Here is a 14,253-nt window from a genome sequence, read left to right as displayed (position 1 = left end):
ATATTTTTTTTAGTAATTAAACTACATTCCATAGTTTACTAGTATTTTCTCAAATAAAGACATATGAATTTAATTTTATTAAAATCTCCTATTTACCTGAGCAAGTTGCTTCCATGCACTTGATGATGTCAGTTTACCAGCTCCGGGTCTATGCATAGCAGCCAGGGTGTAGATTTCCGTGGTGTTTTTTTGCTTGGACCTTAAAAGTGCTAAAGTGGTCTTTGTACTTAGCCCAGATGGATTTGGGTTACATGAACTTATACACCATGAAGCGTAAACAGAAGATTTGAGGGTTGGTTGCTGAATATAATTGGGTTTTGTATAGTTTAAGAAACACCAGCTCACAGTAGTAGTAGTGCGCAGACTCGGGAACTGAAGGATCTGCTGAAAATCTGCTACATCTGTCAGGAGAATTGTTGAGCCCGTGACTTTCCCACTAGTACTGGATGTCATCTGGACTAGCATCCCAAGAGGCAGTTTTGGATGTTTCAGTTGGTCTTCTGGCTGAATTTCTCCTGGTGGCAATGAAGACCTCTGTGGACTCATGCTCATATCTGAGGCTGTTTCATCAACATCCAGTTCTTCTGGAGATTCTCTTCCTTCAGAAGGGCCACTGGATTTCTGTCCTGGTGATGTGGAATCAAAACTAGAAAGTTTCTCCCTGCTTAGTGGGAAAGCATCAGCTGTTGGCACGCTGACAAGTGGGAAATCTTGAGATGAAGAGGACGACAGTGGTGAAGAGGATGACACAGATGGCAGACTTTCTTTTGGCTCAGTAGCACAGCTCTGCCTTACTAGTTGAGGCTTCTGCATTCTTGGAAAATCTTTCTTTATATCTGAGTTAGTTAACTCAACTGCACTTAGCTCTTCAACTATCTGCCCATACATTTTTTCTTCTTTGACTCGTTTCTGTTGCTTTGTCTCCATGAAGAGCTCCAAGCTGCTGGCAGGTGAAAGCATTCGTTTGCTTCCTCCCAGGGTAGAAGCCATGTCAGAACTGGAAGTCAAACAGAGAGGAATTGAGGGCTCCAGTCCAAGTGATAGTGTCTGTGGCACTTTCCACAAAGGATATTTTTCTAGCCCTCCATGTTGACCTAACATCTGAGCTATGTTAAATCCAATTCCATGCATTGTTGCACTGGTTACCAATGTTCTTTGAGAAACAGTCTCATCAACTTTACAAATTACAATTGCAGGACTGTTGCTCTGTCCAAGGATCTGGGAAATGCTTGTGTACATGACACTACCATAAGACGGAACATGGGTTTGAATCCTGACAGGAACAACTGTTCCTGGCAAAGGTTGTACAGATCCATCATCTGGGGAGTCAAAATCTGTCTGAAGATGCTGTTCAGAGGAGGTATCTGTTGGTTTAATGCTATGGTCCGACTGGTACTTAGCAAGAGTAAGTTTTGAATACTGCCCAGATGTTCCTGAGTAATGCTGGTATGCTTGCTCTTTAGCATGCACATAATCAGCTGGTTTCTTTCCAATAAGCTCTGGAGCATGTTCCAGGTGATAACTTGGAGGAATGTCTGTTTGGAAAGGTTGTTTGACATAAGATTTCTGCAGCTGTTGTACAAAATGATGCTGGAAGTGTAGAGGCTCTGTGCATGACTGCCACAAGACTGGCTGCTGAGATGGTGGTAAATGAACCATGCAGACAGTTGGATATGGGAACTGAAAAAAGGTGCTATGAATAGAGGGAAATGGGACATTTTCCTGATGTGCAAATAGCTGCTGTTGCTCTGATGGATGTTTGTTAGAAATATAAGGTGCTTGTTGGATCAATGGAGTCCTTAACATTTCCGGACCATCTGCAAGAAGAGCCTGCTGTTGGGCAAGGTGGGATGAGCTATTAGCAAGCTGAGCACAAGAGCCAACAGACTGTTTTCCAGAGTCATCTACCTGAATGGGCTGAAGTACAGAGGAAGGCGAGTGATGCCAGGCAAGCTGGGAAGAGCGAAGACCAGCCTGTGCATGTTCCATCTGCTCCTGCTTTATACTTTGTTCTGTGCTCTGATCAGTCTGGGAAATCTCTGGAAAACCACTAAAGGAAGCCTGGCGAACCAAGAAGCATTTCTTCCTTTCTCGTGATGGAGATAGTGCAGTAGTTGGTGTCCCAGATGAAGAGGCATGAGATAGGTTCCCATAATCAAAGGATTTACTTCGAATCTCAGGGATTTCAGCAGCGTGAGGACAGGGCATCTGTTCAGATGAGCAACGTCTCATTTCCCTCTGATGGTGATGCCCAGGGACGGAAAGTGAGTAAGCACCAGCTGGAACTGTTAAAAACTCAGACTGTTTTCCAAACTCATCTTGTTTGGGAGGTGTGATGAACTTCACATTTTCATCTCTCTCAAAGGACATTGAAAAACTTGAACTGTGAGACAAATTACTTTCCTGGCTAGGGCTGCGAGAAAGGCTTGTACCTGTGGACTCAAAACTGGAATCTCCAGAAGAGTGCTCCATGTCAGCCAGTCGTAAACGCTTCTTTTTGGGTGGGAGCTTTTCAGCTGGCAGTTGAGAAAGGGTTTCACTTCTCTGAGGCCACTGGAATTCTTCAGTTGGTCTCTCCTGCTCTTTGTTCTGCACTTCTTTATCTTTCTCAGGCTTATCTGGCTCCTCTGTGACACGAATTTCAGGTACCTGTATGTTGTGCTGGCGAACCAACCTGGGCTGCATATGATATGACTGAGGCTGCTGGGATGGAGACGGCTTATTGGTGTCAGTATTTTCTGTTTGTGGAGCTCGGTCTGGGCTCATTGGGGACTCACAAATCTCATTCTCACATGTTTCAGATGGTGAATAGATCTTATCCTGCTGGCATGCAGTAAGTTCTGTAGATTCAGACCTTTCAAATGAGTTTGGCCTGCTCAATGAATTTGTGTGCTGAATGACGGAAATGACATTTCCAGGGGGCTTTCTAGTCAGTGATTCTGCACCCTTTTCTTGCTCTGCAGATAAGGTTGAGTCTTCCAGAGAAGCTGCTGGACTTCCAGACTGCAGGTAAGGCCTGCACACGTCAAAACGTTCTGCATGGCAATGGGCAGAATTGTCCAGACCTTGAAGGGAAAATCCACTCCTTGGCACATCCTGAATTTGGGATTTGGGATCAAAGTCCAAAGGCTGAATTCCTGCAGTGATGCTAGTCGTACTGCTGCAAAGCATGGGACTGTCCTCCTCATCTCCAACACTCTCCTCTTTCCTGCGCTTTCTGTTTTCGAAAGTCCCAAGCATGGATGGCATCGCCTGAGATTGTCCAAGTGGATCAGTGAAGTACTCTCCTCCCTTGTTTATTCCACCTAAGGTTGGTGAGTCTCTGTAGTTTTGCTTCTGAGCTTCAAAGTCTTCCCATTTCCTGTAGTGCTTTCCACTGGCGTCATAGTCATAGAAGGTCTTGTCTCCCACTTTCTTCTCTTTTGAGGATGGTCCTTTGTCACCTGCTATTTGTCTACCGGAAGCAATAATTATATTCTTCCCTGGTCTTCCATGGTAGTCCGAATCTGAGTGCCCCTCCTGCACAGAGGGCAGTTCAAAGGCAGCCTGTCTTCTCAACATCCTTTGGTGGGATATTCCCACTGTGCCAGGGTAAAATACATCATCAGAGCCAGTCATCTTCTCATCAAATGAATGGCTTCCTCTCAGAGATGGGGGAATACTTAAGCTGTTTGCAGAAGAGGTTGGCATGGAGTTACTTCTAATAAGAGGAGAAGAATCTACTGGGGGTTCGAGAAGGATGGGAACCTCACCCTGCTGACTGGCTTGGTACAGGCTGGTTTCACTTTTGATGGGTGATGTGGTGTTCTGGGATTGTCTAGATTCTGTATTTCTGCCTGGATAAACTTGTGTAGATTTAACAGTGCTCAAATTACTGGAGTCAATGAGCTCTTCTTTATTTGGAGTCAGATGAGAAATATGTTCCTCAAGCATCTTAATATCCAATCTGTTATTTAAGAGAGGTAACGGCTCTACTTTGCCCTTTCTACCTATTAAACTATGTTCCTGATTTGCTGTGGCTACTGTTAGTGCTGTTCTTTGATTAATCCTATAAAACTTCCCAAAGATGATCTCTTCATAAGACTTTGCATTGGTATTTGGTGGGCTTATTTGCTGCTCAGCACTTTCTGAGCGGGAAAAGTAACCCGAGTCAGTGCTTCCTTTACTATGTGGGCTAAGGAGGTTTAATGACTGCTCAGAATCTTGCCCTTTTTTCTCTGACAGTCTTAGTGCAAGTCGCTGTTTAACTGTGTGAGAGTCATCAGCCTTAGTACTTAAGGATGGGTTTTGCAACATATCAGGGCCAATATAGGGTGAACTCTCACTGGGTAACTGAATTCCACTCTTAGGGATAATCAAAATGGGTACTTTCATTGGCCCCACCAAGGACTCTTCCATGGAGGAGTGAAAACTGCTCCTACTAGCAATGTCCAGGGGGAGCTGTGGGACAGGGCTCATTTTTTCAGATCCTTCCATTAGGAGTGAGGTCTCCTCATCAGTGTCTGTGCTCTGCTCCCCATCTGAATGTATTTCAGCTTCCACATCAATGTAACTGGCATCTAGATCCAATTTAGAGACTGCTGACTCTGTGAAAGGTACCAGCCCTGCTTTAATTGCATGGGCATGTGACTTTCTGTGCTTGTAGAGGTTGCTCTTTGTCTTGAAGGAGAAACCACAAGGAACACAAGGGTATGGTCGCTCCCCAGTATGAGACCTAATATGCTTTTTAAGTACACTAGGTTTGGCACAAGCCCTGTTACAGTAAGGACAAATGTACTTGCCAGGTTTTTTGGGTTTGTGCTCCTTCTTGTGAGCATCTTCTGATTGTTCCAAAGATTTCTGTGAATATTGGCTGTATGCAGGGTTCAAACTTGAAATCTTCTTCCTGGAGAAACCTCCACTATGGCTATGCATATGAAAAGGAAATAAGTCCTCTGAGGCAACTGATTGCAAGTGGCTAGGAAACTGCCATGGAGGGCCTTCCAAGCTCTGATGTGGCTTTATGTTGTGCAAGAAACCTTGTGGCAATGAATGCTGCGGGAAAGAAAGTGAATGTTGACATGAGTAAGGAGTTGGACGATGCTGTGGATATTGCTTCTCCGTGACTTGCTGTGCAGCTTCATTCGATGATACCAGTTTCCCAGAACTAAAAAGTTGTGCTGATGCTGTGTTTCCAATTTGCTCGTGATCTATTTGTGGTTGCCTCTGTATTTCTTGATTGCCAAAAGTGCTCATCTTAATAACAGCTGAATGTTCTTGCCTCCATCTACTTGGTACTTTAGCAGTTTCTCCAGACCCTGAGGTAGCTTTTTGCCCTATAGCTGTGTCCCCAGAGTCCATTTTGTTACACAAGGTCTTAAGTGCTAGTTCACTTGAAAGCTGTGCAGACTCATGGAGTGTGTCCAAAGCTGTGCTTTTTAAAGTTTTGTTGCTCCCATTTTTCCAGAGCTGTTGCAAGTTCACAGATTTTTCTTTCTCTTTGGAACTTTCTACGCAGTAGTCTATAGGCATTAGATTTGTGTCTGTATACTAATGTGATTATTATACAGTCCTGTTCACGGCATAAACTTTCTTAACAGTTTATTACACATTTGCAAAGGCTTATTATAGCATTTGGACATTTTCCATTGTTATTAAACACTGAGATGCAGAATGACACAGATATTTGTGATCTACTAGAGCAAAATTCTCTTCATCTCTTCCATGGTGACACAGCTATCTGTATGGAAAAAGTAAAAAAAAAAGAGAACCCCCATACTAATTAATATAGTCAGGCAAAATAACATCAGTGCAACTGGTTGCATTTTTATCAAGCCTTTCATTAAAAATATGGAGGGACTTAAGTAAATGTAACTACATTTCACAAAACCCCATGTTGTGACAAGACACAGTAAAGACTGGCTCCAAAGATTTCATGCACGTGTAATCACTGGTCAGTAAAACCCATAAGAATTGAAAACAGAGATCTACCCTTTTCAAACTGAACAATTTTGAAAGGCTTTCTGAGGCCTTAAAAGAGACATGATTCTCAGAAAGTCTGCCATCTAGTTTCAAAACCCTTTCAGCAAATCACCGCTGAAAACAGAGTCCTAACCCCATAGGTAGGAATTACATTATCCAGTATTACTCACCTACAGTTCAGATATACACTTAAAGTCACCTGGCTTTCCTCCAAAGTCAGAGGAAGGCAATCAGTACTTCCAGAGGGGAAATGTTTCCATATCATGATGGGTGCTTTAGACATGTGGGACATATACATATATATAGCCATCCACTCTGGATATGCCTGTTTGTCACTCTTACCTAGGCAGAAATTCTAGGTGACCAGTTTGGATAATATACCAATTTTTGAGACAGCTAAAGAGAGGTACTTCTTAGCTTAGATCATGCAACTCATTTTACAAGGAACTGTTGATCACTGTTTAAACTACTTTTAATCAGTCAAAAAAAACATCAGCGAAACATTCTGAACACAACAGAATTGGTACCTTTCCACAACTACATTTTCTGACCATTATATTAAATTTTAGTGAGAATGTCTTGCTAGAGGCAAAACACATATTGGAGAAATGAGCGGTGACTGTTTTTAAGTTACTTCAGTGCTTTAAGTTTCCACATTGAAACATTTCCATCCAGCTATATTTGCAGGCTTTATGCTTACATGCAATGTGATTCCAAAGTTCTATTACAAAGAAGAAAACTCAGAGGTATAAATTTCACAGACAAGTACAACATTTGAATTTTTGAAGAACAACATAAGCTTCCTGCTTCCATATTATCCAAAGAGGATATTTTCTGGATGAAACAATGAGAATTATAAAGACAGTCAAGACTTTGCAATAGTGAGAAAAAAGGTTAAAAAAAAAAAAGAAGTATTAGAAATACTGGAATATTTTTAATTCCTACAGTGGAAAAACTGAATTGGGCTTGAAGTGCAGGATTATTAATTATTATTCATCTAATTATTAATTAGAGAAGTGCAGGAAAACACAAAGAGAGTGAAAATATATGCCTTTTTTCTGGTATAAAACAATTACCTGCATCTTGTAGGCATCTAATAGGCATGACTATCTTCAGATTTCCTGTAGAAAAAAAATACAGTCATAAGAAATTATTGATAGTAAGTATGATTGCTGAAGAAAGTTTTCTATTATTTACAGTAGAGGCCTGAAAACTTAATTCATCCATCTCCTGGAAAAAAAATTTATACTGCATCTCAGAAGTCTGAGCCAGCACCTTTTGAAGAATATAAGCATGAACCTTTTTAAGGGCTTTTTAAGGACAGCTTCTAAACTGGAGCAGTTTCACCTTCCTGAATCAGTACAAAAAGAGCTGCCCAATGTCACTCTTCATTCCTACACCCTTGCTAAGCCTGGATTATCCCTGAATCCTATTGACAAATCCCCTTTTGATAACTCTTTCCAGCTAATACTTTTAGGCCTTCCAGGCTTCTCATTAAATGTTTCAGGGACCAGAATGGAATCCCAGCCAGGTTGTCACCATGAAGGTACAAGAAAAGTAGTGAAATGCAAGTAAGATTCCAATTCAACTAACACCAGGGAGATACTGCTCAAGAACATATGGCTGCCTCCTCAAAAGAAAAACCTACAGACCAAGTACACATTTAAAAGACCTGTACCTGCCATAATTTGCCATCGGTCCAACCATCATCAGACTGCAGGATGATGTATTACAGAAAAGACCAACAGAGGAGACACACTCAAAAAAGGAGAACTGATTGATATCTGGCTTAGCTGAAAGATCAGTTCCCCCTTGAAGTAAAAGGAAGATTCCCCAATGCAGTTTTCAACAAATTCATCTTGAAAATAGATTTTGTTTTGTTTTGTTTTGTAAAAAAAAAAAAAAAAAGTTGAAATGATGTTTGTTCAATCTGGATAACAAAAGCAGTATTTATTAGTTTTCTTCAGAGGTTTTATTTAGGTCAAAATCCAGAGCACTTTCATTTATTTTAAGAAGAGATCTTTTGAAATACCTGAAGTATTAGTGGCAGGGGAGGGGATATGGGTTAGTACAATAACCTCTGGTAAGAAACTGAGAGAAAAACAGCTAAAACACTTATTCTTTCTCTACTGAATAAAACCAACAGATGATAAAATAGTAAAATATATAAAATTTAAAAACTCATCAAAAGTAAAAAGATATTTTAGCTCTCTGTAATCACAATAAGTGATAACATTTTCAAAGAACAAACGGGTATTAGTAAAGCTCTGTGACTTGATGTAAATAGAATCACTACTGTGCCACCTAATAGCAATCAACAGGGACAAGAGGGAATGTTCCTATGCAAAAGAGCATAAAATTATTAGCTATCTTCAAATAAAAATACTTTTTTCCTTATTAGGCAATTTTGCAAATGGTGAAGAAGAAATTTCTAGAAGATGGAAACATCTTTTCACTTCCATATTCCCGCTACCAAGAACTTATTCAGAGAATAAATCTGCCAGTCACAGAAACAAGACAGCAGTAGTTTTATTTGAACAAAAGATTATGCTAGTATACTTCCATCAATTCCAGTTGTGTTGCACAGTTCAAGTTATTCAGTGATCCTTACTATTTTCAGAACATTCTATGTAATTTTTCAACCTACGCAATGAAACGTGTATACACTAATTACAGGGATTATTGATGGCTTAAGTTTGGTCATCATCATTCTCCTGGGGAAAATAAGTCCTTTACCAGAATCAACAAAGTCTTTTCTGGTTTGGTTTGAACTGTTATCCATCCTGTGTCAAAGATGGTTTTAATATTATTTCTCTTTTTTTCCTAGCACTAAGTTTTACAGGAGAAATCCAACGCACTGCAAAGCTAGTTTGCATTCTGTATGTTTTTTTCCAGTCAAGCCTTTATCTCATCTTCCTGCATCCACAGACTAACTTAAGCCAACAAGAGACTTCCAAATTTCAACTGATTAATGCGTCTCCTTTTGGAAAACACTGTAAATATACTTTTCAGTATTTCTCTTCGTCAAAAATAAACTTCAATAGACAGAAGCTCTCTATATTTCAAAAACCTCATACTTAAAAGTAGTGAACTAAGGATGATAAAAATGTGCCTTTTCTTGAATGCTTTTAGTGCAGTTCGGCTTCACTGGAGTGGCTGAGAGGAGCCCACCTACGCAGATCTGACTGTATGCATGAGCTATGCCGAGCACATCGTTTGCCACCAGCTGCAAAGGCCTCCCTGGAACTCGCCCAAGCCAGGTTCCCATTGGAATGTGGCCCGTCGGCCAGATCTCCCACCACACTGACTGCACTATCTGCCTGCCTCAAATCAGGGCATTTTACTTCTCTGCAAACTTTGAACACAAGGACATTAGTGGGAAACTGGGAACTGTATTTATGTCAGATGCACCTACTAAATCAAGACATTTAAAAACTTTCTAGAAAGGAGCATTATTCTGTCATTCCTGTTCCTAAGGTGCCTCTGTGAGCTAAATACAAGAGACACAGATCAGGTTGGCTACAGAGCTCCAAGATTCTTCCTTTTCCTTTCCTTCTTTTTTTTCCCCCCCAGATCATTAAAATGGTTATACTAAACAGCTTTAAAATAAAATTTGGCAAAATACAACTTTTACTACTTCTCAATTTGTAGCTCATATTACAGCTCTTGCAAGTGAACAAATTGGAAGCTTATGTCTTCCAGGCTAAATCCTGAGTGCACCATACAGAATAAATATTGACTCTAGAGTAAGGACTAAGGGTCAGATCCAGCCTCACTTTAAATCTTTTCGGTTAGGCACAAAGCCGTCCTAAAACCACTATAACTGGCCCCTGAGGAATTCATATTCCATAGGACAAGTTAGTAGAGACAAGCTGCTGCAGTGGCTCCTATAAAATCCCTATGCTCACACAGAGACCTCTGCCAAGACCCTTATTAGCCAAGCTTAGTTTATGTCTGGGATGAGCCCAGCAGCCAGTCAGCCTTACAGGGAAAGCAGGCCACCTCTGAGCTACTCCCCACCTGCAGCTGAGATAGAAATTGACTTGGCCTTTTGGGAAGAAGAAGAGTACACCTTTGGCTTGCCATCCTACCCCATGTTTCCTTCTGCTCCACTAATGATATACCCACAGAGCTGTCTGGTACTGACAATGCAGTGGAAAAAAAAAAAAAAAGTTTAAAAAGAAAAGGCCTGAGAACCCTATCAGAATATGGATTTATACTTTCTTCTACCTAGGTGAAGTTACAGTGAGCTCAATCTGCAAAAGAGCTTTCTAACAGCAGCAGGGGTGCATCTCTGAACCCAAGGATTTAACCAGCAAGAAGACAGACAAGCATGGGTTTATCCTTCTGTATAAAGTTACAAATTCATTTGTGGGCTGAGTTTGCTTGTGCAGTGTAGCAAGGTAACAAAAGGACTGCAGTGTTTTAGGTATATTTTGGCATTTTGCACAAATGGAGAAAAGAAGATTGAATGCTATTTGACACCACACTTGACAATCTCATCAAGACGTAAACTCATTTTCTTCAGTCTTCGACCTGACTTACTAAAAAGATAAGGAAAAAGAAACACTTCTTCTATTACCCAGTTTTGTAAAAAGGCTACCCAGAGAGATTCTCTTCATATTTTCAGATCCTTAGCCAGAGGTTCCTTCTGACTGCGGTTTTGTAGCTGGCCTTCTACCTGTCTATTTAAACCTCTAGGAATGACTGTAAATTCCTCTGTCAACCACTGGCACTTGGCAAAATCTTGCCTTACTGGGGAATGCAAAGATGACTGTGCCTTAGCTGCAGCTCAACAGCAAGACGAGACTTCCATTTACACATGCAAATCCATGGCAGCCCCTTTAAAACAGGTTAGGTATATTTATTTTCATCTACTACTTTCTATATTGAAATCACTACTACCTCTTCACATTTAAAGACACTACTCCAACTTGTTCATTTAATTCCACCTCAGATATTCTGCCTGCCCTCTGGATTTCAGCATGTTATTGAACACATTGCCATTTTCCAAAACTAGCCAGAAAATCAGAGTTCTTGAAATACCCTGAGACATTAGAATAACACACATTTTTAAATTTGGGCCGCTGAACTATTTACAGTATTTGTTGAACATCATTTAAAAGTACTAGTAAATATAAAAAAAAATAATGCTCAGCAAGTACACATAGTAAGCTGTGAATTTATTATTAAATGATCAAAGAAACTGTATTAAAATTGCTTGAAGAGAAGAAATAGTGCAGAATCTGTTACTCATTTCTATGTTAGGTAAATTCTTGTGCTCACATGAATTGCCTGAGAATTCAGGAGCTGAGGAGGGTTACTGTAAAGATGCAGTTACAGAAGCATCAAGTGCAGGACAGTCTGGCTGTATGGAACTGCAAGCTGATTTCAGGCTTATACTTTCAGGTTTCCATGAACACAGATCTGTGTCACTGGTACTTGCTGGTTCCAAGAGGCAGGATCTGTGCATGTAAATCTAGAAGCAGTATAAAATCTTGTATCCTGATGTTTTTGCACTAAATCTAGCTCTCATTTTGAAAAATATTCTATAATACTAGCAGTTAAGAAATAGTGTACAATAGCACTTTTTAGTCAATCGTACTAGCATGGATCATTTCATTCATATGAAGGCTTTACCTTGTTCGTCTTCACACTGCTAATTCAAACTATTATCTGAGACCATTATCTGAGCACAGTGAAGAAAATAACTGAAATAAATAGTCTGCTTGAAAGCACACTGAAGCTAGCTAGCAGGGTGAGGGAGGTCATTGCTCCCCTCTGCTCTGCCCTCGTGAGGCCCCACATGGAGTACTACATCCAGGCCTGGGGTCCCCAGCACAAGGAGATGTGGACCTGTTGGAGTGGGTCCAGAGGAAGACCACGAAGATGATCAGAGGGCTGCAGCACCTCTTCTAGAGCTGGGGTTGTTCAGCCTGGAGAAGACTCAGTGAAAGATCTCACTGCCACCTTCCAGAACTTAAAGGAGGCCTACAAGAAAGATGGAGAGGGACTCTTTATCAGGGAGTGCAGAGATAGGACAAGGGGTAATGGCTTTAAATTAAAAGAGGGTAGGTTTAGATTAGACATTAGGAAGGAATTTTTTACTTAGAAGATGGTGAAGTACTGACGTACAGGTAAAGTTCTGGCATAGGCTGCACAGGGAACCTGTGGATACCCATCCTTGGAGGCATTCAAAGTCAGGTTGAATGGGGCTTCGGGCAGCCTGATTCAGTGGAGGGCACCCCTGTCCATTGCAGGGGGACTGAAACTAGATGGTCTTTAAGGTCCCTTCTAACCCAAACCATTCAATGATTCCTTGATTAAAATAAATAATCTGTTGTACTCTTGTAATAAGTCAGTTGGTACACACTGTGAAGAACAGGACTCTCCCTTCCTCCTCTGAACGTGACCCTACCAAGGTGGAGGTCAGACACACTGATATGGCAAAATAGGAAGCTTACATCCCTTCTGGGGCAATCTTACAGAAAATTCAGGCATGAAGCAAGAGTCTCTCACTTGACTTCAGGGAGCTTTGACCAGATATAAGATATGACTTGGAGTGACTAATAGGAGACAAATTATTTCAACAACAAGTCAAAGTAAGAGTCAAATTCTGTTCTACATTATCCTGGTAGCAATACGAAGCAAAGAGCATCAAATCCAAGGACATAATGCCAGACTTATTCCTCATAAAAACAAATAGAAACAGACATTGCTTAGGTTTAGCCTTTATCATCCCACATGTTAAATATCTGAGGTTATTTATCACAAACTGAAAATAAACAAATCCAACACCTCTAAGATGTCCACAGAGAAGTTCACAATACATATTGCAATACATTTTCAATTACATAGGAATAAGAAAACATGGATGATTTTCTGTAAGAGATGCTTGCTTTTGTCCTAAATGCTCAGAGCATAGCTGAATTCACTTACTGCTATGTTAAGTATCTCAAATGTAATTTTAAATTGCCACTCTCTATTGAAAAATAGCACTCCCAAAAAACTTAAATTCAAGTTGAGTGTATATTTTAAGAAGCTATAGAAGAACCCTACAGCAGAAATGCCTTAACATTGACCTTTTCACTGTAATGACACAGATTGCTCACTTAAGAACATCGCTATTTCCTGTTTCAGCATCATACATAATGTACACATTACTACCGGATGGAAAAAATGTATAAAAAAAACTTTCACGTTGCCAAGGTCCAACTGAACACAGACTTATTTCCACAGGATGACTATAAAAAAAAAGGGGAAGGGGGGGAGGGGGGCGGAGAGAGAGAAAAAAAAGCTACACAGGAGCCAAATTCATCTTAAACACTTCCTTTATAGGTACAAGTTCCCAAACTAATTGCAGTTCGTCTCCTTGAATTGAACAAATAACTGCTATCAAAGAGATGCCAAAACAGCCAACAGGACAAACAATCTTGTCAGTCAATTAGGAGCTAAATGATCTCTCTGAGGCCACTGCTTTTAACAGAATAGGTAAATATTCTGCTTCTGGTTGCCTAACCTTGACGGCCACATAGGATTTTGTCAGAGGTGTTTCAGTATGACATTGAAAACCTACCTTTTCTGGCTGACTGTGCTCCAGCATGAACAGATTGAATCTATCTCAACACAAAAGCAAATAATTGGGATGATTCAGATGTGAAACTAAACGAGAAGTATGTAAACTGTTAGTCTCATGCTGCTACTTATTTCCTTGGAGAACAAGCTGAGAAATGAAAATAGATGAGTAAAATACCCATAGTTTCCCATGTGGAACTTCAAATTTGATGGCAGAGAAATGGCAGATCTGACACTCTGCACTTACAGCATTATTAAAAATTCAGAAGGCAACAAAAAATACAACTGTCATTTTGCTTTTTTCCCGGTTTGCCTTTGAATCAGAACATGCAATGGCATACCACATGCAGTAGCTCCCATGCAGAGAACAGTCAGAAAGAGATGCACACCACTGAAGTCCTCTTTGAACAATATTTTAATGACTGAAGTTAGGTTGATACAATGCATAATCTCATTGGTCCTAATCTGCACAAGAATGAATTTCACTCAAGGGTGAGATAAGTAGTAAATAAATAATATTTACTAATTACGCAAAAAATATAACTATCTGAAAGGGCACTGAGATACAAATGAGCTCATAATTCTTGGGCTGCTCTCTTAAGCAGCAGAAAATCAGCTCTATCTCACTTTCTTCCAAGCCACAGCAATTGAACAATGAGGGTACCATGCCAAACTGAAAAAGTGTGAAATAGTTTCTAATTACTGTTTGTAGGATTA

The 14,253-nt window shown here is 40.4% G+C and overlaps 1 protein-coding gene across 8 annotated transcripts in view; it reads right to left on the bottom strand.

Moving 5' to 3' along the window:
- HIVEP2 (human immunodeficiency virus type I enhancer binding protein 2) overlaps positions 1-14,253 on the bottom strand; it is a 133,377-nt gene that overhangs the window by 19,364 nt on the left and 99,760 nt on the right. For all 8 annotated transcript variants that reach the window (XM_021389525.1, XM_021389524.1, XM_021389528.1 and 5 more), the window contains 2 exons: positions 7,038-7,082; positions 97-5,719 (listed from right to left, as the gene is read on the bottom strand). In XM_021389525.1, coding sequence (XP_021245200.1) covers positions 97-5,511 — 5,415 coding nt within the window. In that variant the 5' untranslated portion in view covers positions 5,512-5,719; positions 7,038-7,082. The remainder of the gene's footprint in view (positions 1-96; positions 5,720-7,037; positions 7,083-14,253) is intronic.

The sequence above is a fragment of the Numida meleagris genome, chromosome 3, assembly GCF_002078875.1.
Source record: "Numida meleagris isolate 19003 breed g44 Domestic line chromosome 3, NumMel1.0, whole genome shotgun sequence".
Classification (NCBI taxonomy): domain Eukaryota; kingdom Metazoa; phylum Chordata; class Aves; order Galliformes; family Numididae; genus Numida; species Numida meleagris.
The sequence above is the reverse complement of the archived record's forward strand: the minus strand, read 5'-3'. Positions and strand labels throughout refer to the sequence as shown.